The sequence below is a fragment of the Amblyomma americanum genome, chromosome 1 (assembly GCF_052857255.1).
Source record: "Amblyomma americanum isolate KBUSLIRL-KWMA chromosome 1, ASM5285725v1, whole genome shotgun sequence".
In the NCBI taxonomy this organism is placed as follows: Eukaryota; Metazoa; Arthropoda; class Arachnida; order Ixodida; family Ixodidae; genus Amblyomma; species Amblyomma americanum.
Window position 1 is genome coordinate 19,953,981 of NC_135497.1, and position 22,543 is coordinate 19,976,523.

A 22,543-nucleotide genomic window follows, 5' to 3' on the forward strand; every position below is an offset into this window, starting at 1 on the left:
GATACCATAAGCTTCACCTATTGCATCAGACCATGGTGGCTTGCGCCTAATGATAGCAGTTCTCTACAAGTGTGAGCAGGAAGACCGCTACGACCAGCGTAGAAATATTGAATGCGTTCAAGCTGTCGTGATACAGCGTGCCATTTTCTTAATGTACTGGGGGAATTTGATTTGTCTGACGTTTATGCAAACTTCGTCAGTGTCGTTATTACTTTCGCCTAGTTAGGTTATCGTATATGCAGTTTTGCATGGGCTTTGCAGTCGGATAGCTATAGCCTGCGCTTAAATGTGTATGCGTAAGTAGTACACTTTGCGTGCTGACAGAGCTGTGGAAAAAAATGGCTGGTGGTTTAGCATTGCTAACCATGAAAAATTATGCGAATGCGCAATCTCGCGCGGCTTGTTGCACGTTGGCACCACCACCACATACCTCAAAGCGCGATTGAGGTGCCCACTGCTGGCATTCTTCGTCGATTTATGCAGTGCGTCTCACCCGCTGCCGTTCTCCGTTTTGCTTGTTGGCGGTGCTGGCGTTCTTCCCGTTTCACCTGACCAAGCTCATACCTGTCAACCCTCTCGATTCCCCCTGGAGACTCCCAGTTTTTGACTAAACGCACTGGCATCATCGGCTAAGCAGCCAATCAAAGCCAAATCAAGCCAAGCCAAAGTAGCTGTGGCTAATTGCATTTTATGCATGATTTGTGCTTGCTGTTGCTGCTGCTTGTGTGCAGCTAGGCCGTCAGTGTACGGTAGTCAGCAAATTCTCGTGTGCTTGATGTCATGGTGCTATCAAAGCCCAAGAAAAGATACTGTATTTACTCGCATAATTTTTGCAGCCCCAACTTTTTACCTGGATTTTACATATTTTGCACATTCTGTTGCACCAGACCACCAACGTGTACATGGGTGCACACAAGGCAGGTTTGGGAAGATTGGCGCGGCCGCGTCGCCCCATATGGTTGCGAAAGGCGCGACTGACGAGGGCACGAATTGTGCGCCGTTCAGCCAGCTTGTTTGCGTTGGTGGCCTTTCCAGGCGATCACTTGCGCGCACACCTGAATCTGGTACTACCGAGCCGTTTGCTTCTCAGTTTCCCGCTCACAAGGACTCCGTTTTATTGTGCCTGTTATCTCCTTTGCCTCCCACTGCTATCTTCGTGATTGAATTGTTGCTGGCTTATTGCTCTGAGCTGCGCATGCGCCGTCATGAGGTCCCATGCGGAACTACGTAACCTGGGGCGGGAGGAGGTATGCATGTTATATTTGGGGTCAACTTTCCTTTTTTTTTTTCCCCAGCAAGGGATGCTAGATGGGGGCCAGGTCTACATGTAGGTGGCAATACACAGTATATGTTGCGTGTTATGACCACTGTAGTGGTTTTGAGGTCGGGTTCAGAAAATGCAGCCTTAATTTAAAGAAAATGTGTTCGCAAATTATGCGAGTGCGGTATATGCAAAGTTTTTGCGAACTTATACTTCTTAATTTGACATAACATTCCCCCGCTCACACCCTTTGGTGCGAATAGAAAATCATCTGATTTTTGGTCTTGCCAGGCTGGCAAGTATGCAGGCTTCACATAGACACAAAGCAATGAATCTCGGGGAGTCCGGCTAGAAGTGCTTTCGCATTAAAAGCACTGGGAGAAAGAAAATAAGCTAGGAACTTTGGACACTCTATTTCACATAGGTTAAGCCTTTAGTAGAGATGAAGCCGTACCTCAGTACCCAACCATAAAGCCTCGCTTAAACATGCACTCCTCTCCCCAAGTTTTTTCTATCATCACTAGCAGCACCATAAAGGCCTCGGGGAGGGGAGGGTGGGGGTCTGTGCGGCGATGTGTGGCTGTGTCTGTCTTCGAGTGCATTCAAGAAATATCTCTTCGGTCTCTTTGTTCGGCACGCATGCCGAAAACTGTTAGCTGTCCAGGGTGTAGTAATGGTGGTAATGGTAGTAATCATTCACCTTGTGATAATGGTGTATGTTTAATAAGCGAAATTATGCAAAGAAGTTCTGGTGGTTGAAAAACGTGTGCAAATATTTAGAAAAATTGTATTTGTAATCATGTTTTACAATTGTTATTTGATCAGCATCATTGAAAATAAATCTCATAATGCTAACTTCAAAATTTAAACTAATGTTTGCGATGCAATAATATCAGTGAGGACAAAACTGTATTAAGGGGAGATGCGGGTCGAAAAACCGCGTTTCTTTTTCTCCAAAATTTTCAACCTTTTGATTTCGATTGTTTTGAAATATTTGAACATTCTGCTTCCTTGTATAGAAAAATCAGTGAAATCTGAATGAGAAGTTAGTAAAAAGTGCTTCCAAATGAGTCGCGGTAGCTCGAGAGTCAGCAGAAATGCGTGAAAGTTGCCCATCTTTGAGCCTCGATATCTTGGGGATGCTTCACTGCATGTCATTGCAATCGCTTGTGGAGGTAAGCCTAGCCCCAAGCTCGCTCCTACGACAGCCGTCAGTTTCGTATCAGGGAGCGAAAATTTAAAAAACGCGTTTTTCAAGCCCTTCTATGCGTCTGCACTGTCACGTGGTACGATCGTGAGGCCGCCATTGGTCGCCGCGTCACGGGGCTTGTGGTGAAGCCTGCTGACAGGTCAGCATCTCGCAGACCGCAAACCCGGCGCTCGCCGTTGCATCTGTGCTGCTCTAGTTTTCGTTCAGGATGACCAGTCCGAAGAAGCGTGATTTCCGCGATCGGAAATACAGCACGAAGCACAAGTTCAAAGGTAGGCGCAAGGCGAAGCGGAGAAAGACTTCTGCGGGAAGCGTCCCCGACCCGCTAGGCCTAACGAAGACAGCCCCTCTGATCACGTTCTTCGAAAAAGATAAAAGGCCAAGCGACCATAGCTCTGCAAACGCTGTGGTGTGCGACATTGGTGCGTTGACAGCACTAGTGAACGGTGCACCGTGCCCAACATGTGGAGAGTACCAACTCGCTGTTTGGGAACCGGTCAGCAAAAGCAAGGGACTGGCACAGTCCTTCCTGTATATAAGCGGCTGACAGATGAGAAGCTCTTGGCCTACTGCATCCAAGGCAAGACGCAGGATTCGGCAGAATCTCTCAGTAGTACAATCTGGCTGCTTTGCCCAAAGACTAAGTTTGCGTCATGGACGGTTGTCGAGATGGCCACAGCACTTGCAGTGCTATGGTTCAATGAAGGGCACGCAAGCTTGGAGCAGGTGTCAGAGGAGCTTGGTGTGCTCCCAGGTCACCAGCTGCTAATGCTTACCGACTCTCAGAATGAGAGGCGGATCAAAAGGATGTCTGCCTGCCAGACTGCTGAGGCACGAGCCCACCATCGCAGTATGGCAAGAAGGGCTTGTGTTGCCAAGACTCGAGTCGCAAGGACCGGGAGGGTCTTACGTACAGTGTTGGCCAGTTCTAGTGATGGTGGACATTTGCAGGACAGCCCATTTCTCATCTTGGGAAAGTTTCATGCATAGCCAATTGATTTTCAGTAAATACACATCTTTCGAACTTTCGATTGCTGTTTTCTCCTTTCGCATTTTTTTGGCAATTTTCAGAGTTAGTGCGCACATTCTTCCACACTTCTATCGGACTTACTTTAATGAAACTTGGCACACTTGTTCTTTAATACGTACAGCACACCAGTATCTATTTATATTAACAATATACTTACGATATCATTATGCTAATTTTAAGAAAAAGGTCGTTCTGGCAGCCTAGTTGGTTCATAATGAAGAGAATGAGTACCAACTGTGCGAACAAGATGGGACGTAAGGCACACAAAAAGACAAAGTGCAGACTTCCAACTGATTTTATTTGAGAAAACACGGTTTTTAAGGTTCACGGACATAACAAGAAAAACACTGTCGCCATAGGGCTCGACGATAGAAAACATCAGCAGAATTTTTGCAGGACAATCAGAACCGGTTTGAAACACGAACATGCCCTTCTAAAAACTCTTATCTCTTGTCTCGATAGCGATAACGAGGGCGAGCTAACGCAGTCGTCACCCCCTTTTGGCAGTCAGGAAAGTTTTGATAACCTCTTCCAGTTTTGCTGCTTGCATTAGAGAGGAAAGTGGTTTTGTCCAGGCAAGGAACACAGTTGTGGCTGTCACAGCTTTTGCAGTGCATTGGTAGATTGCTGCCTATGCCGGTGTGCATCGATCTTTTATGCTCCAGGGCTCGCTCATTGAAGCACCGGCCTGTCTGGCTGGTGTAAACCTGCCCGCAAGATAGAGGTATCTTGTAGGTAACCTCGGAGACACACCTGGGGAACTTGGTCTGATGATTTTTCTTGCACGACCTGCGTTCTGTTCTTGTTTTGTTTTCTTCTGAGAGCATGGGACATACTTATTTAAGCTTACAAGGGGCCAAAAACAGTGCACGTATTCCGTATTTACCTGGCACCTTCTTGATGCTGTGGGATGGTGGTATGGTGGTTGCGATGCCCGCGCTAGCCAGTCTGCTAGCGTGACTCTGCAAACCACTGTCGACATATCGACCTGCCGGAGCAGTGGGGTCGTCGCGCCTTGCCAACAGCTGATTTCGTTCACTCAAGCCGGGATTGAGAGCAGCATAGTCGGGGCGCGCGAATGCGCTAGTCACGTTATTTTTTTGTATTTCGCGGCTTTCTTTGGAGCTCGGAAAAAAAAATGCATGTGAGGCTTTCTTTATCGCAAATAAATGGAATAGGGGTTTCTAAAGGTCTTCTCCAACTTTGCTATTCACATCTGCTGTCTAAAGTTAATATTTACGCATTTAGAAAAATTATCTCAATTTCTAATTACAAAGCAGAAAATTGCCTGTGATGTGCAAGCCGGTTGGTAGTTGTATGTAAGTGGTTTCCCTGGCCTACCTCAAATATCTCATTTTTAACCCTTGGCTAAAGTTAGGCTGGACACCCTTTATATGAGCGGCATTCCACTATGTATGGGCGGGATCAGAGACTGGTGCCACTTGGGTAATAAAATTGTGGCCTACCCATTTGGCACAGAGGGTTCGGAATGGCGGCACATGAATTTGCACAATTCGGCGCACAAAGTTGTTAGTTGAGATGAAGCCCGGTACGTGTGAGGAATTCATACCAACGACCTTTGGGCCAAAAGCCGTAATGAGGGGCAACCTTCGGAGGGCCGTTGCAAGCGAACCAGGGGTTGCAGAGGGATGTGTGTGGTACCGAACGAATCATTTTGTGATGTACACAGCGGTATTCAAATTTGGGGCCTCTCTCCCCCATTCCATTAAGGGGGGACACGGGTCTTTCGGGCCGAAAAATCTCGAAAAAATCAGTTTTTAGAAAATGTTATTTTCGAAATCAGCAGCCATTTATCTACCTCTCTGTTAAATTTCTCGCCTCTAAGGTCAGTATTTTACTCACAATACCAATTTATATAATCCATGTCGCCCGAATTTGAGCCGAAATCGGCGCCGAAACAGCAGTATTTCGCAAAGGGTAGCTCCCGTTTCATGCGCGGCACCGCAGCCATCTTGGTCTCATTTGAAAAAGCCGCCTTTCGCCTTCAATTTCCCGCCACTACGGCTTCCGTTCGCCCATTGGTTGCCGAGAAAATAGCAAAAAAGAAAAGGTAGTATTCAAAATCCTATTGGCTGCCGCGAATCACGTGACAGCAGGTCGTCATCCGATTGGTGGAGCTGGCTGGCAGCGTCTGCTTGATGCGCCCGAGCCGTGGGGAGACGCGACTCTTGTGCCGGACCGTGCAGTGCAAGAAACGCGCAGCGATGCCTGGTTCAGCGCGCAAGGTGCACTCAAGGCATAAATTCGGCAAGAAAAGGAAGAAGTCGCTGGTCGATAACCTCAAGAGACTCCCTGCTGTGCGCCCCGACAATGATGAAACTCCTGCGCTGAACGATCGTGTCGGCGAGGCCGCGCAGCTAGGCCTAACGCGCTCCACAGCACGGGAAGCTGTAAGCGGCAGCGCCCGCATCCGCCGTGATACAGTGATGCTGGAGCCCTCAGATGTGCTCCGAAATAAGACGAAGACTGAACAAAAACTGCGAGAACTCGCCTCAACTCCAGCAACGGAGCGGAAGTCTCGTTGTTTACGTGACGGCAGCGCGTCGGACTGTCTGCTCGACGAGGCAAGCTTCACGATCGTTTGTTTGGAATCGCTCAACAGTTTGTTGAAACTTGTGAAGTGTAAAACGTGTGGCGGCAATGACTTGAGCTTCGTAAAAGATGAGCGAGAATACGGCCTTGCCGTTAAACTTTCTCTTCAATGTGCGAGCTGTGGAGACGCATCGTCTGCATGGAGTTCGCCGCGGGTACGTGGCGATCAGAAGATCAACCCTTTTGTGGTGAATGTGCTCGCTGCTCGTGCAATGCAGAGCACTGGCAACCAGCAGACAGCTCTAAATTACATTTTTTCATCGCTGAACGTTTCGCACCGCGGTCTCCACAATAAAACGTGGCAAGACTATGTGAAAAAAAAGTTGACACCTGCAGCAGCTCGTGCAGCCGAAGAAGTTACACAAGAGTGTGCGCGGTCGGTTCGAGAACTTTATAATGAATTGAACCTTGGGAACCCCGGCAATATTGCAGTATCATACGACTGCACTTGGATGACACGCGGCCACACATCCCACATTGGTGTGGGAACCGTCATCGAACTGTTTACCGGGCTTGTGCTGGATGGACTATGTTGTATTGTGCAACTTCTGTGCCTGCTGCGAGCGAGGCCCAAAAAAGGTGACCCATCATACCAGTCCTGGAGGGCTGGGCACCTATGCCAAAAAAACTCATAAAAAAAGGCTGGAGAGATGGAAGTTGAGGCAGCCCTTATTCTTTTTGAAAGGTCGTTGAAGAAGTGTGGCCTTCGCTATACCACAGTGCTTTCGGACGGTGATAGTCGGGCTTTTCTAGCTGTGCAAGAGGCAGATGTGTATGGATACATCAAAGTAAAAAAAGAAGACTGCATAAACCACGTGCAGAAACGTATGGGAACAGCGTTGCGGACTTTGTTGTCCAAACACAAAGGTGCCGAAAACCTTGGAGGAAAAGGCAAACTGACAGGCAGCCTCACAACAAAGTTAAGCTCCTATTATGCCTGGGCTTTAAAATCCCATAATGGGGATGTAGAGGCTACGCAGAAGGCCACCTACCACCACATTACCTCTACTGATGAGGCATCAAACCATAGCTTCTGCCTATCGGGACTGGACTCTTGGTGCCAGCAAAATGCGGCAGCAGCCCGAGGCAAATCTGCTCCAAAGCATCGGTACAACATTCCACCCCATGTTGCTAAAGCATTGCTCCCTGTCTATGAGCGACTGTCGGATAGGAAGCTCTTAGAGCGGTGCCATAGGGGTAAAACCCAAAACAGTAATGAAAGCCTACACTCTTTGATATGGGCCTTGGCACCCAAAGAGCGCCACGCATCATTGTTTACTGTTGAGGCTGCCGTGGCTGAGGCAGTAATGCGGTTCAACGCAGGCAGCAAAATAACTTCTGCAGCAATATTACAGGAACTGGGCCTCAATACGAATGCTATGAGCGCAAAAAGAATGCGAGAGAAGGATGAGCGCCGAGAGCAGAAGTGCGCTCGAAAGCATTCCATTGCGGAAAATATTCAAGGAGTGCTCAAGAAGCGGCACCTGGATACTACTGGCAATCAAAAGGACTACATTCCTGGTGGCTACTAGCCATTTCCTATTGTAAATATATTACTGCACGTGTAAATATTTATTAAACTGTCCCCTGCTTGTTTTTGGGGCTTTTCTCAAAATGCATATGGTTGATTGCTAGCAGTCTTGAGGCCTTGATATCTCAGCAACCAAGTCACATAGAGCTGAAATTTCGGTTGCAATGGAAAGCCTAATGTATGCTGTGTGAAATGTTGGGAGCAGATTTTTTCATTTTACCTTAAAAAAATAATTATTTTCGTTAATTTACCATTACTTGGTACACACATTTTTTATACTGAAATTCAGAAGGTTGTAAAATGAGTAATAATTGACATATCAAAAATCTGCTCTCAACATTTCATAATCCACTATTCTGGCTATCTAACCATGCCTTAAAATTAATTTTAGATGAAATCATTATTTTGCTATTTGGGCCTCAAACAATGGGCAATAATTGTTAATTATCTTGAAAACTGATTGGCCTACACTTAAAATAAATGCATATTTGAAATCAGCATAAAAATTTGAATAAGTCTATGCATTTTTATTAAGATTGGTCAAAAAACAACAAAAACAGCTTTAAGACCAGTGTCCCCCCTTAACGAATCTTAGCCTCGGGTATAGTGAAGATTCATGTTAATCATTTTTAATAATAATGTAAAGCATAGGGGAAAGCAGCTTAGTTAGCGCTCTTCATTTGATTTAGCATTCGCGAATCATTCTTCAATTTTTTTCCCATAGCCTGCTCCAGATTTGGATTATCCTGCTCCGAAAATTGCTCCAAATCCTACTTCAGCTGTTGCACCACTGATTTAGTTCGAGCTAAGAACGTTTTTTGAAGAAGGTGCGAAAAAAATTGCAGAAACACAAAAAATATATCCATCATACCATTTGTGATATGTGCTCACATGAAAATAAAAAGGTACTACAGTGAAGCCTGGCTATAGCGAATATTCAAAATATCGTAAAATTGGCCGGCAGCTGGGAGAGACCCTTTCTGTAGCTTTAGCACCGTTTGGAAGGCTCTGTCCTCGCCTTGAGTTTTTTGGTGATTTTGTCTTTTGCAGGGATTGCCGGGTGGTTCGTGACCCACAGACACTCAAGTCCAAAGGCTACGGCTTCGTGTCATTCGTCAAGAAAGCGGTTAGTGTTGTCTCCTTGCACAAGTCAGGGGTGGGACAGCCGTGTGGCATTTTGATATAAATGCAGTTCCCTGCACCTTGCTATGCCATTAGCGTTATACAGCAAAAGCTTGTTTATTCAGAAATCTGGAGATTATGAACTGCTAGCCTAGTCCTGTCCAGTGCCCATGCATGTCTATGGTGTCGGCTCTCGCACCGGTTAATTCCAGCGGGCTCCCAAAAGGAGGCCACGTCCAGGTAGGCACCCACTCCCAGCTCTTTCTCCAAATAAATTTACCGTGATGCAAGCAGTTCTTCACAAAGTTCAAATTAACGAGCTTTCACTGTATTGGCCGAAAAGGTAATTTGGTACACAGTAGTATGTTGACGGCTTTCTGGTTCTCGTAGTGGTTGATGAATATTCGAAATTTCAAATAGTTTTTTATTTAGCTTGTTCGATTCACACTTCACTTTTCCAAAATATTCAAGCCTTCTGATTGCACAAAAATTAATTTCCTCTTCGTCAGAATGCACTGCCAGCCACCATGGCATTTCCTAGCTGCATTCACTAATTGCAGCACCTTGCAGTGTTGCTTCGCCTAACTTGCTCTATTCTAGTAGAATCCACTGCAAGAACATGGCAAAAGCGTACGCACATTAATGCTAGGCCTTTCATAGCGCCAGTGCTTTGGCTGCTAACAAGAGCCGAGATTCCACGTGGCACGTTTGACGAGTAGCAAATGCTGCTGAATGCAGCAGTGATGGGAGGGTTTTTTTTTTGCACTGTATGCAACCTTAGGCTTGCATGCTAGCTTGCTGCTGATGCTTGACTACATTTGTCCTTCCGTTTCTGACCAGGATGCCGAAAATGCAATTGGAACGATGAATGGCCAATGGTTGGGCAGTCGAGCAATCCGCACCAACTGGGCGACACGCAAGCCCCCTGCCAACAGAACACAGGCTGAAGGTGAGCAGGCTGTACAATTGTTCTCGGCTACACCATCTAAAGGTCGTTTTGGAATGGTGCCAGAGCAGGATTGAGCTTGCCAGCAGTTGTGGTAGCAGTCACATGAGCTTAGTTGAGCACCTGAGGTGGAGAGTGCAAGGCAGCTTGGTTGGATTGGCCTCATGCTGCTTGTGTTGAAGTATCAGGGTGCGCACTGGTCCTTGAAAACACTTGAATTTGAATATTTTGTTTTCAAGGCCCTTGAAAATCCTTGAATTCCTAGTGTAGTACATGCAAATGGCTATTGATCAGAAACAACGCAGTTAAAATATTATTTTCAATACCGTGTTTCAGTATGTGCATTTCAGGCATAAAAAATCAGTTTGTGCTAATATAGGCTATGTTGCGCGACGGTTAGCCACATTGGAGCCACTTGGCTCTGAAGCCAACTTGAGCCGATTCAGTCGAATTCGATCATGGCGCTTTGTTATGGTGGTTGACGGCATTGCATTGTGCCGTCGGTTCTGCACCCGACTTGTTGTGGCTGAAGCATCAGACTCCAAAGCAAATAAATGCAAGGCACGTGGCTTCACAACGAGGCTTACAAAGACTGGATTGCAACAGATACGACGAGTGAGCACTGCGCAAGATGCAGGCCTTGCAGCAAGGCCTTCGATATCACCACCATTGGCGAGTTAGCGTTAAGGAGCCATATGAAGAGTGCTAAGCATGCTGGCATCGTGAAGATTGCAGCCCACAGCTCGGTGCAAAGGTATTTAGTTCCAAGTACGGGGCAACAGTCAGCCGTCCCGCCTCCTTCGGAATCGGGAAAGCTAGACGATGCTTGCAAGGCGCACGAGCTAGTGAAGAACGCAGAGATTCTGTTGACTGTGAAGGTTGTCACATCACACTTCTATTGGTCAATCGCCGGAAGCAGGCCAGCTATTCCAGCGCATGTTCCCGGACAGTGACGTGGCCAAAGCATTTTTTTGCGGAGAGTAAAAATTTGCCTATGTGACATGCCATGGTCTCAGGCAGCGGGAGATAAAAGATTGTGATTACTACGTGGTACTCTTCGACGAGTCTACGAACGACTATCTCCAGCGGAAACAATTGGATGTTCACATCCGGTTTTGGCATTCGTCTCACAAGGTGGCAATGGGGTACTATACCTCGGTGTTTATCCGAGGACATCCAAGAAAAGCTGCTGAGTATGCTCGAGCCTTTCCCTCTTTAGAAAATTCTTCAAATTTCAATGGATGGTCCCAATGTTAACCTGAAATACTCGAATTTCCAAGAGCACCTGTATCAAGCATACCAAGTTCAATGTCTACAGGGCAGGTGTTACAGCAAGTAAATGGGGACTTGACTGTCTGCTGTCCAGTCTGAGTGCACTTTTCCATGGTTCTCCTGCAAGAAGGGAGGACTTCTCAGCAGTTACCGGTCAGGAGGATGTCCCTGTGATAGAGAGAGCCTTGCTATTGTGGAAGTAAGCCCCCCAAAATGTGGATCATTTCACAACTTCTCTGAGTTTGTCAATGATGTCTTGCTGCTAGCAAAGCTTCAATTTGCACTGGGTGTGGCCATGACCCTCAAGCCATTCCCCACTGAGTACCAAACGGATCAGCCTATGGTGTTCTTCCTTGCAAGGGACTTTTGAAACTGTGGTCAGGAAGCTACTGACGAAGTTTCTGAAGTGCTCGGTCTTGTCTTCAGCAAAAGGAGTCTCTGGCCTGCTGATGGTGGACATTGAAAGCATCGAGAACCGCACTCCACTTGAAAAGGTGGATGTAGGCCATGCTGCTGAACAGACTGTCAGGAAAACTAAAGCAAGTTGATGCACGTTCATGAATTCAGGTGTTATTCTTCAAATCGGCAGGTTTAGTCCCTGAAAACATGCACTTATGTTGCCCCCCCCCCATGATCTCCCAAATTTTGACAATGGCAGGTTGGCAGGCATGGTGTCATGCGAAGCATCAGAACGTACACAAAACTGCTGACCCCTTCTTCCATTATACTGGCAATTAGAAGTTGACACATAGTGATTTTTACGGTGAAATTTAATTATTTTTAAATGTATTCGCGGCGGCATTACTAGACATAAAGTAGGGGGAGAATAAACCAGGTCCATGAAGACTTAGCATGCAGTCTCAACTTTGCTAGCAATCCAGGTGAACATTTGACAAAGTGCATATCTAAGGACTATTTGAGGAAGAGTTTATATTATTCGTTGGGGGTGAGGGGTTTATATACAGTTTAAATTTCAGCTGAAGTCACTTTATAAGGACACGTCAAAATTTTGTAAGCTGTGAAGCATTATAGAGAAGGAAGTTTAATACTCCTGCCACACAGCAAAGTTAATGTCATTGTCATTGAATGACATTTGTTCGACTTAATGTAACTTTTTCTGTGCACTGCTACACGGCCAAAACTAATGCCATTTGCAAATGATGGCGATTGCGATGGAGAGAAAGTGCAGCATAGAAAAATTTCAATGTACGCTTATATTTGCCAAAAGTATTGCTTTGTGACTGGAAACCAAATTTAAAATTTTAATCCTCATTTAATTACATGTTGATCCACCACGAGTCCAAGCCAAGCCAAAGTTAAGCCAGCGCCGGCAGGCAAATGGCAGACGTCGCTGTGTGAAATGGACTCATGGCAGCGGGAAGCGATTGCTGCGATTTTATGCTTGCGAGCACAAAGCTGCACCAGGCTGGCTCAGTACAGAAGCAGATTAACACAGCATAAAAGACCAAACAAGTCTGTGCGCACAACTGCTGCAACAGGCACAGTCAACATACGGCCGGCTCATGGGATGGCTACGGGCTTTGGTACAGGCCAGGCTATACAAAAACATGGCATTGGCTGGTTGCGAGAGTGAAAGATATATTTTTTCCAATGCTGTTCGGCATTTTTATATAAATAAAATGAGTGACCACACAATTATACAGACACAAAAATATTATAACTTTTGTTGCACTTTTGTAATTTCTTTTTGGTGTATATTCTTACCGTGTCTCTGGTGACGAGGTAATACATTAGCTCTGAGGTCGCTGCCGAATAAGTTCTGTAAACTCAATCGATACCTAATGTCGTTTTCATCGAATGTTGTTATAGTTTCTCGTGTGGCAGCAAACTAATGCCATTTTGAACGAATGTCATTTGATCGGAATGACATTAAATTTGCCGTGTAGCAAGGGTATATAAGTTGTGTACTATATTTTGCAGGAATTGTTGCCAAGTTTTATTTTAACTCTTACCTTACCACGCCTTAGACCATGGGTGGTCTTATATGGCCCACGTTTTGAACTAGCCATCAAAAATTCAATTCAACGCTGCTGTACAAGCTGCACTGCGCCATTTAGATTGCCTCTGTTTTTTTTTATAACTCGAAGAGGTGATGGGGAAATGAAACTTACCAGACATAGTCAGCCGGTCGCAAATCAAGGCAAACATTTCGCCATGTGCTTCTCAAAGGCGAAAGACTTAGATCAAAAGTGGTGAGTTAGACAACCACGTGGAATGGTCGGATTTCAGTTTTGATCGCGAGACTTTTCGATTGATGTCCTGGATCTGAGAGACCTGGGACATCAGTGCATGCTCGCAAGTGTTCTGTTTTACCGTTCACGTTCTGTAGTGCGCTTGATTTGTAAATGACGAGAGTGGTTTTAGTTGGTGCTTTAGGGTCTTTGCAACATACTGCCAAATATTCTACCAAATGCACCAGCAGATTTTTGATTATGATGATGTCAAGGAATGCCACACCCGCTTTTCACCCTTAGGAGCCATTCACTATCGACCGAAAAAAAAATGAAAAAGTAGCAACTGCAATTTCTACTATAAAAAAAAACATGAACACAACTCAAAACAAGTGTATTATGCAGCACATCTGCCTTAACTTCATTTCCTCAAGCGACTGCTTTCACAGCACAGCAGTCATATTGCCTAACTTGAAAGGCCACAGGAAGTGCAGTGTGTTAGTTATGTGCATAGCTCAGAATCGCAAGGCTGGTAGCGAAGAACATGTGCAATGTTTTGTATATATTAATTTTTTGTAATAAATTTCTGGCTCAATGCAGCGGCTTAGTTTGGTTTTTCTTTTATTTGTTGTGTTACCAGCATATTTAACCAATAAATTTTCGAAAAATTTTGCACACACACAATTCTGGCTTTTTTTCTAACTTTTGGAAGTATAATCCATAAGCTACAGTTTGATATATTACAATGCGCAGTGCATTACCACTTCTTGAAGTAATAATTTTTATATGAAAACGCTTAATATCGGTCAAGAGTTAGAGCTCCCCATTTATCGTCTCCCTCCTCTGCCAGGACTGGGATGCCAGCCTGTCCCGTTACTAATCTGTCATTGAACAACCACTTTCTTCAAGTCATCGCACATGTTTTTGTAGTGTGCTTTGTTAGGTATTGCCTCTAGAGAAAGAAGCATTGGCAGTTGCAGTTGGTTTAGGGGTACTGTGTCCAAACTTTTTTGTCTGCCGCACAAGCAGTTGCCATTGTACTAATCACTCTGATGATTTATGTTTAATATTGCAGTCGACGTAACCACAAGCACAAAGCCTCTGACCTTCGACGAAGTCTACAATCAGTCCAGCCCCACCAACTGCACAGTATACTGCGGCGGCATCACGCAGGGCTTATCAGGTATGTTTACAGACTGTGTTGCCATATGCGCACGCATTTCTGCTGCGAGGCAGCTTTCATGGCAGCCCAGCTTTGAACATGCTTGGTTGGTTCGGTGGGATTTTGAGAGGGGTGCGCTTGGTGTTGCTTTGATAACAACAATGTTCTCGGTGCATTGGGTGAATCTGCGGCGGGCCCCTGCACTGTTGTCGCAGCGACTGCTTTAATCCTATCTCGTCTGGAACAAGGGAAAAGAAGCACAAGTCCTGTGCTGGCGAACAGTGCTTGGCATCAAAGCCACAGGCAGGTCAGGCTAGGTCTGGCTCGCACAAATGGCTTCAGGTAACCTTCCTCTCAGACAGCATATTAGGCAGGGTGTTTATTGCCTTACTTGGCCGCAACCTTCCATGAACAAACCAATTACCGGTCTACGACACAGATTGACACAGTGCAACGGAACGAGGACGAGAAGAAACACGAAACACAGGACGGGCGCTGTCCTGTGTTTCGTGTTTCTTCTCGTCCTCGTTTCGTTGCGCTGTGTCAATTTGTGTCGTAGAATGTATGCACCAATTAGCCCACACCACAATCCTCTTACAATTGCCAGTACTCACCTAGAGGGCAGAAACAACTGAGGGTAACGGAAAGGGTTCAGCTTAACTTAACAACGCAGCGAGCTATGGGAAAAAAAATGTTAGGTGTAACGTTAAGAACGGAAGCGGGCGGAGTGGCCGAGGGAACAAACATGTTTAATGTCTAAATCAAGAGGAAGAAATGGATTTGGGCGGAGCATGTAATGCGAAGGCAAGATAACCGCTGGTCCTTAGCACTTTCCTGCCTGCAGGAAAAGTGTTCTGTTTAGGTGGTGTCATTAATATATTTTTCTTTAACAAAACTTGCTTGATACAGGAGTGTATAGTATCAAATTGTAGAGGAGGGAATTCTCTTCGCAACGGTATAAGTTTCAATCAACAGGTTTATTAAGTATGTGATGAAAAAAAAATTATCAGGAAAAAATTTTTATTACAAAGCATAAAAAATTCAGGATATACGTTTATTACAACAGGGTCTGATGCAACACTGCAGCAAATTTCAGCTTTCCGTGTACAGTATATTCGCTGAGGTAGGCAAGGACACAGTATTCTACCGACTATCGTGCCACCGCGCGAAACAGTTCCTTGTTGTTGTGAAACAGTGGTTTTCCGCACATGTCTCTCAGAAAACATTTGTCTTTCGTTTGACCTTTATATCTTCATACAGTAGAATCCCGTTACAACGAACTTCATGGGACCGCCGAATTTAATTCGTTATTTTGAAATATCGTAGTACTGAAAAACCTTTATTTTCATGTCAGTAATGCATCACAAGAACTAAAATTACGTACCTTTGCAGCAGATTTATGTATTGGTAAGTAAATAATAAACGATAACGCTGGGCACAGTTTAACTACAATTTATTGCTTGAAGAAGTCTGTTATCTTCTTCTTGTGAGTAGACGACAAGCGCTGCAGGACGAACGCCTCCACATCCTCGACCTTCCTGTGCACGTCATCAGGGACATCTTTTCAGCGCCTGAGGAATGATCGGGTCTTTTCTAGAAAGACTAGGACACCGAGCCGGAAACAATCTCTTCCTCTTCGTGCGCTGATCCAGTGTCGGCATCGTCTTCGTCGCTACTACATTCTTCTTGCTCATGCACTTGATTCACGATGTCTTCGATGGTGAACTCCGCGGATGTAGCCGCCACGCTGTCGCTGTCCACAGTAGTTGCCCAGCCGCAGACGTTTTCTTGAGGGAGCAACTCTCGGTGTAGTTTTATGATCTTGTCCCGATCTTTGAGCATCGTTGTATTTGTTGACTGTGTGATGTCAAGCTCCCTGCACAAGTCCACTTCCTTTTTTCCAGCATTCAGCTGCAACAGAATGTTCGCTTTTTCTTTAAGCGAAAACTGGCGTCGCTTCTTTTTAACGCGGGGGCCAGGAGAACTCATTGTCAGCAAAGCTAATGCACAACACAATCACAGCGCCGATAACTTTGCAGATCCTACCGTTGGTGACACTGCGCTGAATAGGCTTAAGGGGGGACACGGGTCTTTCGGGCCGAAAAATCTCGAAAAAATCAGTTTTTAGAAAATGTTATTTTCGAAATCAGCAGCCATTTATCTACCTCTCTGTTAAATGTCTCGCCTCTAAGGTCAGTATTTTACTCACAATACCAATTTATATAATCCATGTCGCCCGAATTTGAGCTGAAATCGGCGCCGAAACAGCAGTATTTCGCAAAGCGTAGCTCCCGTTTCATGCGCGGCACCGCAGCCATCTTGGTCTCATTTGAAAAGGCCGCCTTTCGCCTTCAATTTCCCGCCACGACGGCTTCCGTTCGCCCATTGGTTGCCGAGAAAATAGCAAAAAAGAAAAGGTAGTATTCAAAATCCTATTGGCTGCCGCGGATCACGTGACAGCAGGTCGTCATCCGATTGGTGGAGCTGGCTGGCAGCGTCTGCTTGATGCGCCCGAGCCGCGGGGAGACGCGACTCTTCGTGCCGGACCGTGCAGTGCAAGGAACGCGCAGCGATGCCTGGTTCAGCGCGCAAGGTGCATTCAAGGCATAAATTCGGCAAGAAAAGGAAGAAGTCGCTGGTCGATAACCTCAAGAGACGCCCTGCTGTGCGCCCCGAGAATAATGAAACTCCTGCGCTGAACGATCGTGTCGGCGAGGCCGCGCAGGTAGGCCTAACGCGCTCCGCAGCGCGGGAAGCTGTAAGCGGCAGCGCCCGCATCCGCCGTGATACAGTGATGCTGGAGCCCTCAGATGTGCTCCAAAATAAGATGAAGACTGAACAAAAACTGCGAGAACTCGCCTCAACTCCAGCAACGGAGCGGAAGTCTCGTTGTTTACGTGACGGCAGCACGTCGGACTGTCTGCTCGACGAGGCAAGCTTCACGATCGTTTGTTTGGAATCGCTCAACAGTTTGTTGAAACTTGTGAAGTGTAAAACGTGTGGCGGCAATGACTTGAGCTTCGTAAAAGATGAGCGAGAATACGGCCTTGCCGTTAAACTTTCTCTTCAATGTGCGAGCTGTGGAGACGCATCGTCTGCATTAAGTTCGCCGCGGGTACGTGGCGATCAGAAGATCAACCCTTTTGTGGTGAATGTGCTCGCTGCTCGTGCAATGCAGAGCACTGGCAACCAGCAGACAGCTCTAAATGACATTTTTTCATCGCTGAACGTTTCGCACCGCGGTCTCCACAATAAAACGTGGCAAGACTATGTGAAAAAAAAGTTGACACCTGCAGCAGCTCGTGCAGCCGAAGAAGTTACACAAGAGTGTGCGCGGTCGGTTCGAGAACTTTATAATGAATTGGACCTTGGGAACCCCGGCAATATTGCAGTATCATACGACGGCACTTGGATGACACGCGGCCACACATCCCACATTGGTGTGGGAACCGTCATCGAACTGTTTACCGGGCTTGTGCTGGACTATGTTGTATTGTGCAACTTCTGTACCGGCTGCGAGCGAGGCCCAAAAGAAGGTGACCCATCATACCAGTCCTGGAGGGCTGGGCACCTATGCCAAAAAAACTCAGAAAAAAAGGCTGGAGAGATGGAAGTTGAGGCAGCCCTTATTCTTTTTGAAAGGTCGTTGAAGAAGTGTGGCCTTCGCTATACCACAATGCTTTCGGACGGTGATAGTCGGGCTTTTCTAGCTGTGCAAGAGGCAGATGTGTATGGATACATCAAAGTAAAAAAAGAAGACTGCATAAACCACGTGCAGAAACGTATGGGAACAGCGTTGCGGACTTTGTTGTCCAAACACAAAGGTGCCGAAAACATTGGAGGAAAAGGCAAACTGACAGGCAGCCTCATAACAAAGTTAAGCTCCTATTATGCCTGGGCTTTAAAATCCCATAATGGGGATGTAGAGGCTACGCAGAAGGCTGTGATGGCCACCTACCACCACATTACCTCTACTGATGAGGCATCAAACCATAGCTTCTGCCCATCGGGACTGGACTCTTGGTGCCAGCAAAATGCGGCAGCAGCCCGAGGCGAATCTGCTCCAAAGCATCGGTACAACATTCCACCCCATGTTGCTAAAGCATTGCTCCCTGTCTATGAGCGACTGTCGGATAGGAAGCTCTTAGAGCGGTGCCATAGGGGTAAAACCCAAAACAGTAATGAAAGCCTACACTCTTTGATATGGGCCTTGGCACCCAAAGAGCGCCACGCATCATTGTTTACTGTTGAGGCTGCCGTGGCTGAGGCAGTAATGCGGTTCAACGCAGGCAGCAAAATAACTTCTGCAGCAATATTACAGGAACTGGGCCTCAATACGAATGCTATGAGCGCAAAAAGAATGCGAGAGAAGGATGAGCGCCGAGAGCAAAAGTGCGCTCGAAAGCATTCCATTGCGGAAAATATTCAAGGAGTGCTCAAGAAGCGGCACCTGGATACTACTGGCAATCAAAAGGACTACATTCCTGGTGGCTACTAGCCATTTCCTATTGTAAATATATTACTGCACTTGTAAATATTTATTAAACTGTCCCCTGCTTGTTTTTGGGGCTTTTCTCAAAATGCATATGGTTGATTGCTAGCAGTCTTGAGGCCTTGATATCTCAGCAACCAAGTCACATAGAGCTGAAATTTCGGTTGCAATGGAAAGCCTAATGTATGCTGTGAAATGTTGGGAGCAGATTTTTTCATTTTACCTTAAAAAAATTATTTTCGTTAATTTACCATTACTTGGTACACGCATTTTTTATACTGAAATTCAGAAGGTTGTAAAATGAGTAATAATTGACATATCAAAAATCTGCTCTCAACATTTCATAATTCACTATTCTGGCTATCTAACCATGCCTCAAAATTAATTTTAGATGAAATCATTATTTTGCTATTTGGGCCTCAAACAATGGGCAATAATTGTTAATTATCTTGAAAACTGATTGGCCTACACTTAAAATAAATGCATATTTGAAATCAGCATAAAAATTTGAATAAGTCTATGCATTTTTATTAAGATTGGTCAAAAAACAACAAAAACAGCTTTAAGACCAGTGTCCCCCCTTAAGACAACGGCGCAGTATGCGACCACACGCTGGATGGATGATAATGACCTTACCCTTTGTATCGGGCGGCAGCTTGCGCCGCCTAGCCTTTATTCATTCAACGCGACACTAGCGTTGATGCCGATGCCGCTGGGGCTGTCTGTATCCGTTACAACGGGTTGCCCAGCGCATAGCTGCTGCTTCGGATGATGATGATAGGCGTCAGCTTCAGGGATTTGGTACGAAACTTTGACAGAACTTTGCAATAACGAAGCATCTTGCAATGATTGCAAGATTAAATTACATACGTTATTCTGAAATATTCGGTAATTTGAAATTCGTAGTAGTGAAAGTTTTTTACATTTAAAATATAGGCATTTTGGCGAAGATTTTAACAAAAATTCGTAAATCTGAAAATTTCGTTAATCTGATGTTCGTAGTAACGAGGTTTTACTGTAGTAGAATTTGCGGTTTCGGTTTTTTTCTACTTGTGGTGTTTGTGCTGCTGCCCTTGAGGTTTGTCATCTCTTCCGGAGTGACCTCCCGCCAAGATCCATCCTTTTCGCTGTAAGACGGTTTCTTCAAAATATGCATCCATGCATACTTGTTAGTGTTCCTCCATGTCTCACGATTTCCGCGGTGAAAAATAGGAGGAAGAAATCAATGGCTCTGAAGAAGCGCCGTGCGGTACTCCTGCACAAGCAAAACTTGATAGAATGAGGTGAAATTCAAGCTGAAATGGGTCCTTTTCAATGGCGGTGCTGATATTCTCCTGAGGTTCGCACATTGGGCATGCATGGTTGCGAGCTGGTAGCATTCTTGGACTTTGTTTGCTGCAAAAACTTAAAGGGTACGCAAAGTTCACGAAACTCATTTGTGCAGAGTTTCAGTCCCAAATAAGCAGAGATGCATCAGCGTGGCAGGCATGCAGCTTCACAACAAGGCAAGCGGAAGAAAACAAAGGCGCTTTTTACAGCAAGGGACTGATACTGGCAACAAAACACACCGCAGCCCCAACTGTTCTGTTGCATCACCGTGAACTACATGGGCAGAACTACTTGCATTATTCGCAAGCCGCAGCAGTGTGCATACACTAGCATGTCTACTGCTGGTTTTATTTTCTGCTTAGTCGTTAGGCCTAATTTTGCAGGTTAATGACGACGAAGCACTTGGGTCAGCCATTTGTTGGTTGTTTCTTACCTCTTTCACCATCTCCTTTTTGTTGCATGCCCCTGGCGCTGTGTTCACTTTCGCACCTGGACTCAGTTTGTCTGCGGCAGACCGACAATAGTAGGCAATTGAGCGTCGAGATTGTGAAAGTGATTGTGGTTCTGCCTGTCATTTCTGTACGCAATGCATGCCAAAATTTAAGAGTTGTGTGAAGCACCGGAATGTGTGAAAACTGCTGACTCCCTTCCTCCACCTTACTGGTTATTTTACGGTGAATTTTGATTTTCTGTACAATTTTGCAATCTTTAGGGGGCTGTCTTTGAAATTTGGAAAGAATCCACCTTGGCGCAAGTAAAACCACACACACAAAGGAAAGACAAGGAGACAACGGACAGGCGCCAACTTCCAACTGTTTATTCCTCAAGAAAACCACGCAGATAAATAGTCGCAGGATACGCCCACTTTTTTTCCACTCCATGTGCCTATCACAGCCATAATCTATCACCCTGCATTATCAACTTTTGCACAGAAAATTGTACTCCGCTGCATACAAATTCACTGACGTGTCACTCATACACAAAGCCGCCTTTTTCTTTATGTGAAACGCTTCCAACAAAAACCTCGCCTGTTTAATCTTGCTCCTGCCAAGAATCCTCGCCTTTTCCAGTCGAGGTTGGCACTTGCACATATTAACATGGTTGACCAAGTTGGCATATTTATCTTTATTGTTTTCAACCTTTTTGCAATGTTCCCCAAGGCGTTTGTTGATGCACCTCCCCATTTGCCCTATATAGGACTTTCCACAGGTCAGGAGTATCTCGTACACCACTCCTTCCATACAACGGGTGAAGACACGCTGATGTTGCTGAAAAATCTTATCATGGACTGTACAAAGAATGACGAAACACTGTTGATGTTCGGCATTGAGTTGTGAAGGAATGCAGCCGTGCTCATTGTCATTGAATTTCTAATTCATAGAGGAAAATGGCTTTGCTAAAGAGTGTTCCTTTTGGCGACAAAAGCTACTGCTAGCAAATTGTTGAAAGCATCATGTAAAGTTACTTGGACAAGCGGCATTGCCAAGGATTGCAACTTAGATGGCGGCTTGTCAGCTTCCAGTAAGTTGGCACATGCGCACTGGACTCGGTGACTGTGCTTGCTGCTTTTGGAGCCATAATTTTATTTTCTGTACTCTCAAGGCCCAGGCAAGTAGTGCATACTAGGGGTGCGCGAATACAGTTAAACCTCGATATAACGAAGTCGTAAAAATCGGCACTTTACTTCGTTATAATGAAATTTCGTTGCATCGAAATTTCGTACCTAGCATGCGGAAACATTACCAAATCACTTGCCAGTTGTAAGCACTCATCCTTTATTTTCTCTGAAAGTAATCAGTGACTTTCTTTTGCGTCTGCTTTGCAATCAGAGATGGCCTCACACTGCGTTCATAGGCCCACAAGGATTGCATTGCATCTTGCTGCCCAATCGAACTCGCGTGGCGCCGCAGAACATCAATTGCGTCAAGCACTTCGCGGCTGCTCGGGGCATCATCGTCTTCAGCATCGATATCGCTGCCTGGGTCCTCCTGCATGCTTCCTAGCACATCCTGCACGATGGAGTCGTCGGTAACTTCCTCGGTGGCAACGACGCAAGAGTCTGCGTAGAGGAAGTCTTCCAGAGCGACACCGTCAGGAACGGCCCCGTCACTCTCCAGGCACCTCCATGCTTCTTCAAGGCCGGCTTGATCGCCATCGAACGGAGCCCTTTCATTAGCCTCCGTGCTGTTATTGTCTTCGGAGGCACTCGCTGCTGCTGCCACGTCGTTCTCAAACCCGGTTTTCCGGAAGCAGTTCTTGATAATTTCCTTTGATGTCGCCTTCCACGATGCGGAAAACATCTCTAAGGCTTGAAAAATATCCACCTTAGTGGGGCGTTTTAAGCGGAGATTGAGCAGCAGCTTGTCGATCAACCGGCGATGAT

The 22,543-nt window shown here is 45.8% G+C and overlaps 1 protein-coding gene across 4 annotated transcripts in view; it reads left to right on the forward strand.

Moving 5' to 3' along the window:
- Positions 1–22,543, forward strand: part of Rox8 (TIA1 cytotoxic granule associated RNA binding protein Rox8) — a 128,770-nt gene that overhangs the window by 86,396 nt on the left and 19,831 nt on the right. For all 4 annotated transcript variants that reach the window (XM_077643768.1, XM_077643787.1, XM_077643761.1 and 1 more), the window contains 3 exons: positions 8,696–8,771; positions 9,608–9,716; positions 14,253–14,360. In XM_077643768.1, coding sequence (XP_077499894.1) covers positions 8,696–8,771; positions 9,608–9,716; positions 14,253–14,360 — 293 coding nt within the window. The remainder of the gene's footprint in view (positions 1–8,695; positions 8,772–9,607; positions 9,717–14,252; positions 14,361–22,543) is intronic.